General features: G+C 42.3%; 2 protein-coding genes across 3 annotated transcripts in view; one reads left to right on the top strand and one right to left on the bottom strand.

Moving 5' to 3' along the window:
- The first annotated feature begins 6996 nt into the window (after positions 1–6996).
- Positions 6997–10894, top strand: DNAJC19 (DnaJ heat shock protein family (Hsp40) member C19). The gene is made up of 6 exons (XM_063167240.1): positions 6997–7058; positions 7414–7465; positions 7732–7805; positions 8129–8208; positions 8894–8964; positions 10189–10894. Exons 1-6 carry the CDS (start codon positions 7056–7058, stop codon positions 10257–10259), a joined length of 351 nt encoding a protein of 116 aa, XP_063023310.1. The 5' UTR covers positions 6997–7055; the 3' UTR covers positions 10260–10894.
- Positions 10895–12138: 1244 nt separating this feature from the next.
- The window catches only part of FXR1 (FMR1 autosomal homolog 1), a 32402-nt gene continuing 27004 nt past the window's right edge, over positions 12139–17536 (bottom strand). Inside the window, exons 14-17 of one of the 2 annotated variants that reach the window (XM_063167238.1) lie at positions 17254–17454; positions 16424–16504; positions 14014–14105; positions 12139–13158 (exon numbers count right to left, since the gene is read on the bottom strand). In XM_063167238.1, the coding sequence (XP_063023308.1) occupies positions 12988–13158; positions 14014–14105; positions 16424–16504; positions 17254–17454 (545 nt within the window). In that variant the 3' untranslated portion in view covers positions 12139–12987. The remainder of the gene's footprint in view (positions 13159–14013; positions 14106–16423; positions 16505–17253; positions 17455–17536) is intronic. The other variant, XM_063167239.1, reaches the window with a different exon arrangement.

The following is a 17536-nucleotide window of genomic DNA, read 5'->3' on the forward strand; positions in this document are numbered from 1 at the left end:
GCGAATGCTTTGAGACTCAGTCGCATATTTAATTAGAAGCAAGCTGCTTGCACTATCACCGTGCGAATCTACCTCTCCAATCTCTCGTGAGTCAATCTTTCCCATCTCTGATTTTCTTTTATATTTATGCTAGAATATTTAATTGTAGACAAAAGGTTACTCTGGCTGTATTCACTGCACAGAGGCAGAATAATCTGCTTTAAAAGGCTTGACATTTCAGGCTTTTCAAAAAGGCTGAAAAAATTATATCCCTGCTTTTGTTAATCAATGAAGTAGAACTCTCCTGAACAAAAGAATTAAATTGCTTGGTTGGTTTAATAAAACCAACAGAAATAGCTGCTTCCTCTGGGCTTTATTGTGTAGGCATGGCACACGCATCCAGCACTGTAATTCCATATGATTCAGGGGCAAAACTCTAATTTCTGCACACAGTTGGGTTTTTAAATCCTATTCAAACTCTATCCATTCTGGCTGGTTCTCTAAGGCCAGATTTATCATTAAACTTGACTTTTTCCTAGGTGCAGGAGCCATACAGCAATTTTGGGTTTTGTTATTCTGCTTTAGGAAAAAATGTTCATTAAAAATGTATTAATGTAACTATTACTTTTACGTAGTTTTATTTAGCTAATAGCTAATAGTTTTACACTTTTGTCAGCTATTTAATAACTGCACAAATAGTTGAGGGTGTGAACAAGTGCCAGCAAGTTTGATAGGAGCATATAAACAGTAGTTAGGAAAACCATATGCATCCACCAAGAAAATATTATTTTGTTAGTGTTACATTTTCAGACATGACTTGGTATTAATTGGACATTTTAGGTGAAGAAGTATCATTATTTCTGAAAGACTCACAAGCAGCTACACAGTTGCTGTGCTCTCTTATCCTGTGGCTCATTATTTGCCATAATTTAATGAAGAGATTCTGCCCCTTCAGTGGTTGAATGGTCACACCAATGAGCAGGAACTCAGCCTTTCTGGGGAAAGCACACTTCAGCACCAGCTGGCTTAAAATAAAAGGCTCTACAATATAATTTAGAGGCTGAGCTTTGGTTTACCCATCCCAGGTTTGTTTTCCTGAAATGAAGCACTCCTAAGTGCAGTGGAACTTAAGCAACTGGGATTCCTGCTCATGGGAATCAGTACCTCTGGTAGCAGAGCCCTTCTGGGTAAGCTGCTGACTGAATCCCACCACCCTTTTCATGTGAAGAGCATTGGCAGCAATGGTGATCTCCTGAAGGGATCAGGCCATGATGACATGAACCATTACTACACAGCTGATCCCATTTCCACAACCCAACTGATACAAATTTCACAGTGGTATTCCTTATTTGAAAGAACACCATCACAGAACACTATTTGAGAAGCTCATAAAATATTTCAGTTAGCACCAGGGAATGGAATGGGGCCTCAGACACAAGAATGGACATTTAGGAGTATGTGAACTGGGGGAAAACGTCCTGGCTTGACAGTATTTCCTCTCACACTTTATGTCTTTGGAGAAGTGTTGGCCTGGTATTACAAAGCAGGACAAATGACCCTAATCATCCTCATGCAGGGGAATATTAGACTTTATTTTTTTCTGTTCTGTATAATGGAAAGGTTTTGTGCATGTGAAATTAAATTTATTGTAAATAAGCAATTTATATATACAATGAAAAGATCTCTGAATTAAGAAGCAGAACAAGGACTTACAGAAAAATCAGGGTTGTACATTTAAGCTAGACTTAAAGCAAATGACACTGCAAATTTAATTGACAATGTGTTTAAGTTGTTCACACTTGTCAGTGCACTTTCCACACAAGTACATTGATGCATATGGAGATTTCAGGCATGTATTGGATGAGTTTAACAATATAGACTGAACAAGAACACATCTCCTAGCAGATGAATGGCATAATTAGCAGGAAAATCCATCAAATTGCTGTAGGAATTCAAAGGAGCAAGTCATGGAAGTTTTTGAGGTTTCTTTTTTCTGTGGGGGCAACAACGCTGCACATTCTGCACATTTCACAGTCTGTTAATGCATCAAAGAGAGATGCATCAACAGCAAACTAGGGGTTGTGTACAAATCAAAAAGGTGTGCAGAGTGGACAGAATTGGAAAGCTGGAGAACCCTGAATTTAGGACATGCAATACCATCAGTGATACCTGTGCCCCCTTCCTCCATCCCATTTTCCTAAAGAGAAGGGAGACCAGAACTTACAAACATGCTCTATAATAAAATATTCCTGTAATTTATGCCAAACTACACCTTGTTTTTCACAGTGTGAGGGCAGCAAACACTGGTTTAGAGGTGCAAAAAGGAGGACAAAGGTTCTCCTACTGTAGCTGCAAATGTTTAAAGTGCATATGCCTGCCTCAGATGGAAACTGGGGGATTCTCAGAAGGGATGCCACAGTCATGATCTGAAGAAACACTTCAGGGTGCAACAGAAGCCAAGTCTAGGTAAATCCAAAACTTTTGTGGCTTTTTTGTTTCACAAACAGGTCCCTGGTAAAAGCCACTGAAACTGGAGGGGCTGCATGTCAGTGCCCTGTGCCAGCTCAGTGTCACTCCAGCAGGAACTGCAATTTTCCAGACCACTTGTTATGCACAATTTCAGTGTTGTAGTCATTAGAAAGATTCCCTGTTAATCTCAAGCTCTCTCATGGTCCTCACTGGGCCCTCAATATGAAGAAAACCCAGAACAATACAGGTAAAAAAAGTAAGTATCAAACTTGACTTTAAAAGTTCCTGCAAGAAAACATATTCACACCTAGATTCTGTATTCCTCAGCTCAGCTTCAGGGAGTTTTGTTGCTGATTTACTCACAATAACAAACCTCGCCCCTCCACCACTTTCCAGCAATCTTACCTGTTTTATCGCTCAGCCAGGGAGTCAAATAATGCCCCCTGTAAGTCACATTCTCTGGTGTCAGCTCTTGTTTGAGTACCATGAACATGGATATGCTACCTGCCAGTCACACATACTTCACACCTGCTGTCAAGGTACACTGAGAGCTTGCTTTGTTTGATTAGAAAATCCACAACCATTCTTACCAAGTGAGAGAATCTCACTTTATAATTAGTGTCATCCACACTATGCTCTAATAGTTATGATTACCAGTGTAATGACAGAGTGATGCTGTATATACCAAGGTCATTTAGCCACAGGTAAGAGAGTGTGGCATTGTACTCTGGTACAGATGCTGGGCACACAAATAGAGAGCAGAATTTAAAAGGGATGAATGAAAAGAAAAAGAAAAGAGATAAGAAAATTATAAATGGCAGACTGGCATAGCCAAAGGTGGAGTAGGGGGAAAAAACCAGGAACAAATTTCACAGGGAAAAAGAAATCCCCAAGATATTCTGTCTAAATTAAATTTTTATTATAAGTATCTTAAAATATATTTTAAAATGTGTTAAAAATTGGTGCCCCAAGTAGAAGTTCTGCATGCCTTTAACAGCTTGGTAGTCCAGTCACTGCACATAGAGGAACAAGCAGTGTAAGCTCTGGCCAGTTGTGCATTTGCCAACACAGAACTCGGATTTTGACTTAAACAAATGTTTAACAGCCTTGAAGGCATTTGACAGCTACACCACAAACCTTCTGAGAGCACAGATATCTATTTCACCTTCTGTTCAGTTTGTGGAAGACACAGCTAAGAGGAAGTTCAGCCAGATTTCTGCAGAAGGAGTCTGTTAAACAGTAAAGTTTCTCTATATATCATGTACCAGCTGCTTTGGATCATCCTATAAGATAAAGCTTCCAATAACAATCTTCTGCCATGAGGCATTTTAGCCCCAGAGTGAAAACCTGAAGAAAGCAGTACAGTAAAACACTTAACAGAAGAAACTGCAAGAGCTTCAGGGTTTCTCTGGCTAATAGAAAGGGAACAGTTTAGGAACACAGGCAAAATAAAAGGCTGTATACTCCAACTGAGAGTGTATTTCTCAAACACTGAATAATTCTGCCTCCCTCCTGATTTCAAATACAGACATTCTTCAGAGTGGATAAGAACTGTAGTGCGCCTGCTTCACTTGAGCCCATTAGAACTTATTAATTTTCCCCTGGGAATGACCTTACCCACCCCACCACAAGGCTGAGCAATAGAAGATGCAGAGGAATAAAGTGCTGTAAAATGAACTCACCAGGCAAAGCAAACAGAACTTTGATTTCACTCTCCATGATGTCCAAGCTGGGACACATCTAGTTCTCCTTTAGCTCTGAGAGGGAGGCACAACTGAGGGAAGAAACAAAGCTTCAGTTGTCTAAGTGTAAAAATAAATACAGCATGCTTTAAAGGAATTATGGCATTTCATCTTGATACCTTATATTGTTTCACCTAATAATAAATCTCAAATTATTCCACCCCTAGGCTCAGTCTTGTCCAGTTGCTGGTATATTACATGTACCAATAATGCAAATTCCTCCATCCCACCTCCACTCTTGCCAGCTCTTCCCACTAATTTTCCTTTCTCCTTAATAAAGATGAAATCTCTTAAGCAAGCACAGGCTTGCTGAATATCCCAAGATCTCCCTTTCTGGATTTTTTAAAGGGCTTTTACAGGAGAAGAATAAGGTACATTATCAACCCCATTCCCAGCCCGGTTTGCACATTTCATTACATTTGTCCTTTCCCTCTAAAAATGAGAAATTTCACTACAGAAAGAACATCTAAGTATAAATTTTCAAAAGCCCCTTTACCAGTAGAGCAGCAGGGACTGGGAAAAGAGAAAGGAAATAAAATTCCCTTTCAGATAATTTGCTCCTGAAGGTCATCAAGATTTGGATCTAGAAGGTTCTTTCAAGATAAAAGAATTAAACCTCATGCAAAAACCTTATTTGTTCAGAAGATATGAAAAATTAAATCCTAGCCATGCCTTAGTAAACTCATTACTCTCTTTTTTCATTCTGGTGGTTTTGGGGTTTTTTGAATGGCCTTTCTTGTTAGAAAAGGCACAAAGAAGAAACCATCTTAAAACCAAATCCTCTTCTATATATTAGCCCTATACACCTTTACTTTAATGGAGGGAACTTTTTTTTTCCCCCAGTAAATCATCTAGTTGTTTTCTTCTTCTTGGCTCCCCTTTCCATATTTGAACATGTCTTACAGGCTGTCATGGCCCTAGTGCTCTGCCATGAATGGATTCAAATAAGTTTTCAAATATAAAAGTTTCCTTTTACTTCCACCTCAGGAAACACTTGTACAACAGGACAAGTACCTTGACCAAAACCTTTCTTCCATCAGTTTTAAAGCAGGTTATTTCCTTGCAGTGTTACTAGAATGACTGGGAAGGAAAGAGGCAGGAGGCACCTGCAAACATTACCTTAGGAGATATAAAATCAGGCACTTGAAGTTTTAGTGAGAAAAACAATTCAAGTGCAAAGTAAAATTAGGACACGTTCAAAGCGAACTCATTACTCACAGAAAAATAAACACCAAGGAAGGAAAATTCTGCCTTCCAGTTCAAGAGCCAGCAAAATTACAAGTTTCTTAGCCAATGGTCAGCTGTGACACCAAACTGCTTATGTGAGGGCTTGTGAATCCTGGACGTAAAGCAGCCAAAAGGCAGCTGGCTTTGGCCACTGGGTCCTCTGGCCGTCCCCGAGGTCAGTGACAAGTTCTACAAACACAGGGGATGGCAGAAAAGCTTTCACTAGGGGTCAGGGGCCAGAGGCTGGCATGGTCTCTCTGCTGAGTTACTCAGTTCCCAAAACCTTCAAACCAGAGCCAGGGACAGACACACGGACACTCGACTGCTGTGCCGTGTGTGACACTGTGCTATTAACAGACGGCGCTATGTTATTAATAACATTCAAACACCAGTGCCATGCCTGCGATTGTCAATCGTTCCACAGCAATCCTCAGCAATCCCAGCCCCGTGCCCGCCCTTGAGGAGCCGAGCAGGCCGGGCCGGGCACCGCGGGCAGCGCAGCGGGGAGGAACGGGGACACGGGGTGGTCATCCCCGGTGTAAAAAACGTGGAAAAATGAGAGAATCACAGAATTGCCTCTGGAGATAATCCAGTCCAACCCCTCCAACAAGGCAGGGTCACCTGGAGCAGGTGGTACGGGAACATGTCCAGGTGAGAGGGTGCCATGACCTCCCAGGGCAGCCCGTGCCAGCGCTCTGCCACCCGCAGTGTGCCAGCCCGTGCCAGCTGGCAGCCCGTGCCAGCTTTACCTCATGTTGAGGTGAAACTCCTTGTGTTTGAGCTTATTGCCATTGCTGGGAAACACCAAAAAGAGCCTGGCACCATCCTCTTGGAAAAATTTAATGAATTTATGAGATCCCCTGTCAGTCTTCTCCAAACTGACCACACCCAGCTCCCGCAGTCTCTCCTCACAAGAGATGCTCCAGACCCCAAACCACCTTTGTGCCTCCACTGGACCCTCTCCAATAACTCCTTGTCTTTCTTGTACCAAGGAGCCCAGAACTGGACACCAATATTCACCTCAGGAGGGACTGAAAAACTACTTTTGGTTCAAGAAAAAGCAAAAAAGCGAATCTGGCATGCAAGAAGTCTCTGGATTAGGGTCGAAATCGCTTGATTTCATTAACAGTAAGGTCTGTACTATCACTTTTACAACGCTGTAACTCTGAGCTCTGTGCAGACCTGTCCCCACCCTGTCCCCATCCTCTGTCGTTGTCCCTGTCCTGCCCGTGCGTGCTTGTCACACACAGAATCACAGAAGTTCAAGGCAGGAAGAGACCTATAACATCATCAAGTCCAGGTCCCCATCCTCTGTCCCTGTCCCCGCCCCTCAGCCCGTATCCCCGCCCCTCAGGCTCTGTCCCCGCCCCTCAGCCCGTGTCCCCGCCCCTCAGCCCGTGTCCCCGCCCCTCAGCCCGTGTCCCCGCCCCTCAGCCCGTATCCCCGCCCCTCAGCCCGTGTCCCCGCCCCTCAGCCCGTGTCACCGCCCCTCAGCCCGTGTCCCCGCCCCGTTCCCTCAGGCCCCTCCCCTTACCGGGGCGGTTCCCGGCGCCGTTCCCGCCCCGCGCTTTACGGCAGCGGCCGCGGTTTGCGGCGGGCGGTCGGTGCGGGCCGGGCCGGGCCGCGCTCGGGGTGGACATGGTGAGTGAGGGCTGTCCGTGCCCGGCCCGGCGGCTCCCGGGGATCCCGCGGGCTCGGCTCGGTCGGCCGCGGAGCGAGGGCCCCGCAGAGCCCGCTGGCTCCGCTGTCGGCCCCGCGGTGACCGCGGCGCCGCCGGGCCGGGATCCCCTCATCCCGCACAGCTCGGGGGTCTCGCCCCGCTGCCCTCGCCGTGTCCCTGAGGGCGCCGTGCCCGCAGCTGGGCGTGTCCCGCCCGCCGGGCCGTGCCGGGCTGGCGGCGGCGTGTCCGCCCCGCTGTGCCGGGGCTGCTGCCCTGCCCTCCGGTAAACAGACGCTCTGTGTGTGTGTGTGTGTGTTTGTGTTCGTTCCCATGCAGGCCAGCACGATGGTGGCGGTCGGCCTGGCCATAGCGGCAGCCGGATTCGCAGGTGTGTGGGGCGCGGGCGGGCACCGAGCACCCAGCGCGGGGTACCCAGCCGGGCCCCAGGGCTGCTATCGAGGTGGTTTAATAGCTGTTCCTTTGGGAGAGCCTGTGTTAGTGGCTGTAATGAAACAAAAGATCAAAGTTCTTCGTATTGCATGTCCCAAAAATGTTTATTCCACCCTCCACTCCACTAATTACCAGTTGCACTGAATTGGTGAATGTTTGTTCAAGGAGCTGTATTTAACCTCAGTCAATGCTGGTGTCTTTAAGGTCGCTACGCAGTAAAAGCTTTGAAGCACATGGAGCCACAAGTAAAACAAGCCCTTCACAACCTACCCAAGGGTGTAAGTTCTTTTGTTTAAAACTTTACTTGATGAAATAACTAGACTGTTGTCTCTGGATAGCATTGCTGTATTTTCTCCTGTGTTTTGTCAGTAACAACAATTAAGTGCAGCAGTTAATGTGGTGACTGGCTAATAGAGAACTTGTTTGGGCAAGGTTAAGTAATTTAAATAGTGATGCTCTACTTCAACTGAATTTCCTATGACAAGTGAAGTTTTGCCATTTTTACAGACTAGAAGCTCAGCAGCTACTAAAGCAATAATGAGTTGTTTTAACTGATACTTAGAAATTAGCGTGTTTTAAACTAATAAGTTTTCTCTTTCAGGCCTTCAGTGGTGGTTATTACAGAGGTGGATTTGAACCCAAAATGACTAAACGAGAAGCAGCTTTAATACTAGGAGTGAGGTAAAGGAAATTGATGAGAAGTGAAAGGTGAACAGCATTCCAAAGCCACACATGGTCCAAATAAGCCATTTCAGGGAGCCTTGGGGTTCACTTGGTGTGAGGATCATAATTCTGATGTTGCCTTGTGGTTCCTGTCAGCGCTGAGGAGTTCCAGGTGAATGCAGTGTGAAGGTGCTGCAAACCCAAATTCTTGGGTCTGGAATAAATTCATCACTTCTGGAACATTGTAGATCTGACCATGGTGGCAATCCCTGCCAAAGCACTTAAGGCCAAATACACAAATTAATCAAATAAGAACTTACAACTGTAATTTTTTGGGGGATTCTGAAGGTTTTTTTTACCTTAATAAATCTAGCAACTTTTTTTTTGTCTTACAGCCTTTAAGAAGTTTTCAAAAAAAAAAAAAAAGTTACAGCATAATTCTGTTTCTTTTTATCTGTGTGGATGACCCCCACCCATTAGATTGCTGTAGCATGTCTTTGTCAGCAAACAGTGTTTTGGAGAAGCCCTAGAAAGCCTCTCCAGGATTTAGACACTACAGATCAGTAGTAGGAAAAGATAAACATACATGTTAGCTAGAGAATTTGTGGGTAAGACAGAGTGCTCACTTGTTCTCAGACACCTTTTGATGATCTGGGGAATTTCATGAGGATCCCTTAAGTCAGTTTTTCTCTCTCTTTCAAAGCCCTACAGCTAACAGAAATAAAATTAGAGAGGCTCATAGACGGATCATGCTTCTGAATCATCCAGATAAAGGTAAGGAAATTAAGCCACTTTGAGTTAATACATGTTTTTAACACAGATGAATAGAACTGTGTAGGGAGGAAGTCAGTGATACATAACCACCTCAGCTACTAAAAAACTCACAGAAAACTGAGTGAAAACAAATCTTAGGGTGCATTAATCCACACGAGTCTAGAGCATATGTGTGGATGTTCTAAAGCCAAGCAGACAGGTTGAGCTGGTCAGTTTGTCAGCTGCTCTATCTTCTGTGAATACCACAGTAGAATGTTGTTTGTTAAAATGTGACTTAAAATCACCTTAATTTAGATGAAACTCAAGAGTACCCTTGTGTGTTTTATATGCCACTTGAAAGTTTGAGTTCATGGGAATGCCTCAGGAGTTCTCCATAAATGGCAAATACTGAGCCTTCCACAGCTGCTAGAGACATTAAATTATGAAATATTCCTCTTAGTACTCTGAAGGCTCAGAATCTAGCTATGCTTAAAGTTAGTAACTCAGGGCATCTATACCTATTCTAAATTCTGTTCAGTGAGTCAGAATCATGTGTTGGTGTTTGACATTTAACTTCTTAATCATTGCTTAAAATGTAAAATGGCTTCCTTTAAAGTAACTGATGAATTCCTTATTTCTGTGGACCAAAATAATCCATGGGGATATGCCTTTCATAGGTATTATCAAGTGAAAGTTACCTCAGAAATTAACCTTACTGAACATATGCAGGAGCTAACAACAGCATTTTGTATTGTACCTAAACATGTCAAATTAATCTTGAAGTAAAACATTACAGTGCAATTAATGGTATATATGCTACCAACACAGTCATTGTCCCTCATGGCTTTACAGTGTTGGATTTCACTGTGGGTTCTGTCTCAGACTCCCTGAGTAATTTTTTGCCTTGTTTGAAAACTGAACTGGTCCCTTGGTACAGCAGCACTTTGGCTGGGCAGGGTTATCTGCAGATCTGTTCTGTGCCTCTGTACTCACAGCTGTGCCAAGTCAGTGGTGACCAATTCATTTATGACTGATAAAACCAGAGGGGAAAAACACTCCAGGAAAATAAAAGCAGCCTAACAGGAGTGAGTGGTGTGACACTGAACTCAGGTGCCTTCAGTCATCTCCAGCTTGTTCTACAACTGGCAGAAAGACCACACTCTTTCTTCCTGTATCCTATGGCATTATTATCAACATAGGAGACAAATGTTGGAGATTTTTAATCTGAGGTTCTTTTTCTTCTAGGTGGATCTCCATATGTAGCAGCCAAAATCAATGAAGCTAAGGATCTACTAGAAGACCAAGCTAAAAAATGAATGAGAAAGAAAATCACTCATTCAGAGGGTTTGTCCCTGCAAATTATTATTTTTGATAAATGGCTTAAGAAAGGTTCTAATGTCAATCTTTGACTTAATATACATGAAGCTGGAAATACAAATCCAGGGAGGTACTCCCCACTTGGTCACTTTTTGTTGGAAATATGTGAGGGGAGCGAAGTTTAAAGGTTTTTTTCATAGCTGTTCTTTATTAAACAGCAAAAATCTGCCACTCAAATGTTGTCAGTGCTTGAGAGCAGTAACTTGGTGTGGCCAGTGTGTGTTACCAGGCACAGGTAGACTCATGTGCTGTCAGCTAATTTCTGTTGAACTGGCCCTGCTTAAAGTTCACGCTGCTGCTCTTCCATCTGCTAAAATTAGCACACTGAACCTGTTTGGGAAGGGGGTGGAAAAACCAAGAGCATTTATTGGACAGGAGGAACTGGGAGAGATCTGTGGTTGTCTCTGCCTGAGAAATAAAGTGCAGGAAACAATGTACTCCCTTGTCCTTGCCTTGTGAAAAACAAGGTTGGTTAAGTGTTACTGATGGATCTGGAACACCCCAGATTTTTTTAGTAGCTTTTAGTTTTGACAGGTTTTAATAGCATTTAATAAATTCCATATTTGTAATAGGAGTCCTGTAGTTTTATACATTATTGTACACTACAATAGAGCTCACATGGAGGTTTGTAATTTATGATGATTAGGAAACAGGAACTCTTTACATCAGTTGCTGATACCTGAGCTGGATTTGTGCTCTGGAGCTTTTCACACCCAGCAGCTCGTGAGGATCTCAGCTGGGGCCAGGGAGCTCTGTCATACTCCAAGAATCTTCCCAGTGCTTCTGCCACTACAGCAAAACTCTGCACAGCAGCTCTGGGAGTTAATGCCCAGCTGGGCATAAATACAGTGGGCTGGAAGTTTCCATGCCAGAACCTGGACTAGGGAGTGCTGCTGGAAGTATCTCATCCTGAGTGCTGCCTGCTGTGCCACAGCATTGCTGTGGAGGAGTTCTGGGCTGTTCAGGAAGGATTACCACAGTAATCCTTAACATTACAACCTCCCCAGAAAGGCAGTGATTTTGCTCTGCTACAGCATTTAAAGCAGGGTGAAGGACAGCTGGATCTCTGGAGCCAGCACAGGCCAAGCCATATGCAGAATGTTCCTGTACTTAAGTATTTTCCAGCCAAACGCTACTGATTTATTATATAACTCTGTTTTTATCTTTTTCTCCACTCCTGTGCCTGCCCCATCAGTGAGATACTTGTGCACACTTCAGTTACAGCTTTTAACAGGGTCTGTTGGCCCAGAGGGAATGCTGTTGCTGAGTGTCCAACCCTGGAGTCTATGACAAAGTGCACACACAGGTCACTGCTTGGGACAGCTTGGCTGTAGCTCTGTCAGGTAGAGCAGCTGGTTTACAACTCTTAGTTTTGTCCTTCTGACAAAATCAGGCATGACAATTTTTTCATTGAGTCAGTACAACTTAAACACTGCCCTTTGCTCTCACTTCTTACTCCTCCTTGCTACCCAGATGCTTTTCCACAGCTGTTGCTGTTTTGTGCTTCCTCGCTCCGGCTCATGTACCTAAAAGATGTGGGGGTGTGCGTGCTTCAACTGATCAAACTACATCTGCATTAACAGCTATATATGTTAGTCAGGTTATGCAATTCTCCAAGGTAAGGAGTCTGATTTTAGGCTTGTTAATTGGTGTTTGACACCACTGCCTTAACAAAAGGAAGATCAGCATGTTAGAAACTCTTATGAAAAAGAGTTCAAGGTTCAAGCTGCCTCACAGGTAGGTTTCTATTGTTAGTTAACAGCTTGAAAACCTTAAAGTCAATAGTAATTTAAATTTCTGATAAAAACAGTCAACAGATGGAAGATCAAAGTTTATTTTCTTTTACTACCAGCATACAAAAAAAACATATTGCACATCAAACAACCAAAAACAAAAATAAAAATACTCTACTAAGGACTAACATATGTAGTTTATACAGAATAAACTTTCTGGAAATTGATCTTTTCAGTAGTTCAGGTTATGTCTTAATGGACATGACTAATTCAGCTTAGTGTTAACTAAAGCTATGTTTGATTTTTAAATACTGTACAGTTTAATAAATAAACCAAACAAAGCCTCAATGTAGAACAGTCACTGCCAATGTCACCCAGTATCCCTGCAGATTATGAGAATTTAACAAATGCATTCCAGTGGTCTGCAGATTTTTCCTCTACATACAGCATTTAAAAAACATGTATTAAAACAGACCAGTTTCCAGACTAAACTAATGGAGAAATTACATTTCAGTGCAAAATATTTTAGACTGCATTTCTTTCTAGTATTCCTCAGGTGAAGAAGTGGTTGCATATTATTAAAAATGTAACAAAAGCAGCTAATGCTTTCATAAAGAGTATTATGTTAGGGATCCCCCTCACATCTTTGCCGTATTTTGAAAACAAAATAACATTTCCTATAGCCAGCAATTTTGTTTATTTAAATGTTACATATACTATCTCAAGGCACATCTGATGATATATTTATAACACAGTAGGTGTCAAAGTATGTTTAACATATGATTTCTCCAGGATCCCTCCCCTTTCTGTATTCCAAAATGGAGGAACTGAAAGTGCGGTGTCAAGACTGGCGATCCATATTCTATCTTTGGCAAGCTTATACAAGCACTATTTTAAATGTAATGTAAAAGAACTGTAAACTAGGAACTTCAGTTTATGAAACACCATTCAGCACTGCTTCTTCCTGATTATTTCCATCCTCCTGAACAGTGACTTTCTTTTCATCAGGGCTGTGCTGTAGTTTAGAAGGCTCATCCCCAGAGGTGGTGGCAGGACCATTCACTGCCTTTTCAGAAGGGCTGTTCTCGTCAATCGCATCTTTTGCCTTGCAAAAACAACAAGAGGGGAGTATTAAAAACATAACAGAGTGAAAGCTCAGTTTCCCTCTGGCTCACACAGCAGCTTTGCAAGAGGGAACATCTCTTGTCTGTCTGTGCCTGTATCCTGTCACTTAAAGCATCTGATCACTTACCTCGTAGTTTATGGTGCATTTCTGTATCTGCCGCTTTGAGGGAAACATGTCAATGTAACCCCAGCACTGCACACCCAGAATGCTTATTTATTTCTATTTGTCTAAGCCCATGAAGGAGTTTACTGAAAAGCTGAGCTTTACACCCCTTTTGAAGTCTACTGTAGCAAGATGACATTTTGCTAATGGATCTTTCGTACATAACTTGTGGCAATGCATTGGCACTTCAGAAGTAAAGAAATTCTGTTTTATTAAGTTCTGATTACTTTTCAGGATAATGTAATGCCACTCTGATCCTTTAAGGGAAAAGGATCAAAACCATACAATCTTTGTGAAATTAATTCCTTCTAAAATAGTTTATACAAGTCACTTAAAATGCCACATAGTGTCCTCTATCCCTAAAGTGTTTTAAGGAATAGTTCTCAAGACTTACCATGGGCAATTTTCACATTTTATTACATAATGCAACATTACTAAATACAATATTTTAAAAATGTGTACAGACTTAATTTGGTCCCTAAAATCTGCAAAAACAGACAACAAACCATTGTCATTTCCGTTTCCTCTGGGCCCTTTCTGCTTTTAATGATTTGTTCTTAAAATCAAATGCACTTGTAGTCAAATGAGGGTGAGCTAACTGAAGCTTTCATGCCTTTACTGTTCTGCTGAAAGGCAGGAGAAAAGAGGAAATGCACATTAAAAAAATCTTACCGTTTCTTTCTTGGTTTTGGCTACTGTCTCCTTTGGAGGGTTTCTCTGTCTACTTTGAGATTCAGCTCGTGATATATAATCAGCTACTGTTACTGTTCAAGGAAAAAAATCACAGTGATGCTCACATCAGCAGTCAATTCAGCATGAACCTTCATGTCTTTTCTGCACAAGTTATGCTCTAACTGGGAGACATCTCACAAAAGGCCTTCACACTTACAGGTTATCAACCATACAGCAAAGATCAATTTGTTTCTGTTGTTAAAAACAATTTTCACTAAAATCGGTGGTAACAATGATCTGAAGGTGGACTCTTAATAAAACCAATTTTGGTCCAATTGCAGAATTTTTTGGAGAAGGGCTTTCTGTACTAAGTTTGAAGAGATTTGGCTGCAGCTCTTTGAACTACAGACTGTGTGTGTGTCACTGGGGTTTCATTAGCTGAGTAGTGAAAAACTTCACTAATGAAATGAAATGAAGACACTTAAACAGTGCCCAGAACTGGGGTGGGTCAGAACCTGGAATCACTTAGGACGGTGTGGCATCAAATCTTTGGTACATCACAAAGAGACTGAGGAGGGAACTTGCCCTCCTTGAGGTACTGACAGTGCCACCAGCACTGTGCCCTGGCTCAGGGTGGACACAGGCAGTGCTGCCAGAGCCAGCCCAGCCCAGGGGCAGCACAGCTGTGTCTGTGCCAGTACAGCTGCACTCACTGGGGACAGCCAGGGCTTCTCTGACCTCTCCTCACCACCTCAATACGTGTTCTGTAGCCTGGCTTTGTCTGATCCCTCCTGCAACTACATCAAGACTCAGTTCTACCCTAAGAATGCAGAGTACTGCAACTTTAAATTAACAGTTTTATCTCTGACAGCTACAGCACTTTAGGGTTGGCAAGCATTACCTATTGAACTGCACAGTCATTTGTATTTAATGTATAAGGTATTTAGGTGAGCTATTTTCCTGGATTTAGGAATGACTGTGCATGAAATCCAAATCAGACTGGGAACTACAATATATAAATTTTCTGTTACAGTAACTGGACTTACAACTGGGTCCTTCCTCAACTGTGAAGGCCAAAGGAGTTTCTGCACAAGTATTTTTTCTTTAAAGTGAGGTTTAGAACCCAATGCCTCTAATATTAGTAAACAGGAAGCATGTTTCATGCACAAAGTGCATTCTTAATATTCCTCTGAATAAGGCACCATAACATACTGTAATGTAAATTAAATGATACAGCTAAGTGACTGAAATACAGTAGCTGGCATTGTGAGGGGGGGAAGGGAAAAGTTCCTTCTGTCTTAATTTCACTCACACTTACTAGGTATTTATGAAAACTTTAAATCATTACAGTATTTTACCAAAGATAATTGTAAGTTTTGTTATGTTCTTAGAATACTTAAGATTTAAAAGAATTCCTATGGTTTTCTAGAAATGACTAACATTCCTTTACATTGCTGGCTAAGTTTCCTGGAAGTAAAAGCTGAAATCCTTTTCACTTTTTCTGCCCCTTTACAAATCACTGCTATGAAAACTGGAATGTTGAAAAGAAATGTGTAGGTTTGAGGTTTTTAGGAGGGTGGGGTGTTTGATTTTTTCCTTCCCCCAAATTTTAGCACAATAAACCACTTTTTTCTTCTTAATCAAATGTTGCATGAGCACCACAGATACAAGGAAGACAAATATGGGTGAAATTTTGAACCTGTCAATCTAGAAGACCTTCTGTTACTACCCTGTGCCGTGTATGTACAAGCATTTTCTAAACAGGGCATTGTATTGATAATTAGCCAGTTCACCTTTAACATTTCAAGTGTTAGTACACACAAAAGAAATGCAACAAGCCACAACAACAAAAAATTGGAAACATGCAATTTCACTTAAATTCCTCCTCCTTCCCACCCTCAATTTGCAGATAACTTAAACTATTCCCAACAGCCAAGGACTGAGAGCAGCAGTGTGATGCAGGTGTGGGGCTGGCAAAGCCCACTTGAGTTCCCTCACTGAGCTCTGCCAGGACCCACATCCTGCCCCTCCATCACTGCTGCTCAGCCAGTGCTGAAAAGGTTGTGTCCCAGTCAGTGCAAGCGCACAGATGCAGTGAGTGCAGACCATGAACCTTCATGTTTGTCATGATCCTGGACCACAGAACTCAACAGCCCTTTGGCCATTGACTTCAGTGAGAACTGGATCAGAAGCATAACTTGTATGTCCAAGCAAAAAGTTAGACATCAATTAGTGTCATTAGACAGATTTTAGAAGTTTTCCTAGTAGAAGAAATGTCTTTCATCTTTATCTAGTAGTCTTATTAGTTATTGAGTAACCTTTTGATATTATGCAGCTCTATGTAAAACAGCAGACACAACATTCTCTCATGCTTTTGACCTGAGATTACCCACAGCTCCACTCGAATTACCTGGCTGTCTATCTTCTGCCTGACCCCTGAAGCGACGCCTGCGGCTACGATTGCGTCGCTGGGGTTTTTTGTCACTATCATCTGCAATTGCAAAGTTTATAATGAACTATTTCTGATCATCAAATAAATAAATTCTTCAGCAGTTTCAGCATGGGGCAATTAAAATGGCTTCTGTTAAAGACAGAGACTAAGTAAGACAGAAAAGCTAAAAGAAAATTTTATACTGAAAGCATACACAGTAACACAAAAGCTAGATTTTACTTTTTGTTCTTGGTTCATTAAAACATTTAGGCACGTGCTTAATGACCTCAGATTTCATTTATTAAGTAACCATACGTCAAATTTTAGCAACATAACCCAGATTTTTTTTTTTTCTACATTAGGCAACAATTGTATTCTCATCCCAGTGAGTATCGAGAGAATTTACTGAAGGAAAGTTCTTAAGTAGAAGCTGGGTAGGAACAAATTAACAGCTACTTAAGGAGCTTTCCCACACCAAGACTGAGGTTACCAAGGACAAAACAGAACGTTGATCTGACAGTACTGTTTCTATCAAAGCAGCAGTGCAATGGGAAACAACAAGTCAAGTCTTTGGCGTCTCCATCAGACAATTTTTACAAAAAAAGGCACATGAAAAGGCTAGAGGAGTTCAGTAAACAGAAGATTCCATGGCACTGCCACGGAGGGAGTCTTTCTTTAATCAGACAGCAACCTTGAACATAACATCGACTTGTCACTTACAGAAACAAACAAGGGCTTCACTACACTTACAGGGACAACACATTTATTTCTTAGCTTGCTCTGGGACTACCATCCAACCATTTACATACCTAAACCATTCTCATTAACAGAAGCTGTATCAGACTCTGTCATCCCATCCATAAGAACAGCATCTTCATCAGTCCTTCGCCGGCGGGACCTCCTGCGGCGGTTGCTGCTGTGGTGGGACTCGCTGGCGTCCGTGTCCACGGTCTGGTCTGACTCCGTGTTATCCAGCAGGCTGTAGGGGTTGCTGTCCGGGTCCTTAAGCACTAAACAAACAGAAAGTGTCCACCTAAGATATTGTAGAGATCTGTAACCATTTCCAGGCTGAATTACAGCTGTGGCTGAAAG

The sequence above is a fragment of the Melospiza melodia genome, chromosome 12 (assembly GCF_035770615.1).
Source record: "Melospiza melodia melodia isolate bMelMel2 chromosome 12, bMelMel2.pri, whole genome shotgun sequence".
NCBI lineage: Eukaryota > Metazoa > Chordata > Aves > Passeriformes > Passerellidae > Melospiza > Melospiza melodia.

Excerpts from the sequence above, each read along its gene's own strand:
- DNAJC19 (XM_063167240.1), top strand. Across the intron at positions 7,806-8,128 it reads TTCACAACCTACCCAAGGGT|GCCTTCAGTGGTGGTTATTA; the intron begins GTAAGTTCTTTT and ends TTTCTCTTTCAG. Across the intron at positions 8,965-10,188 it reads TCTGAATCATCCAGATAAAG|GTGGATCTCCATATGTAGCA; the intron begins GTAAGGAAATTA and ends TTTTTCTTCTAG.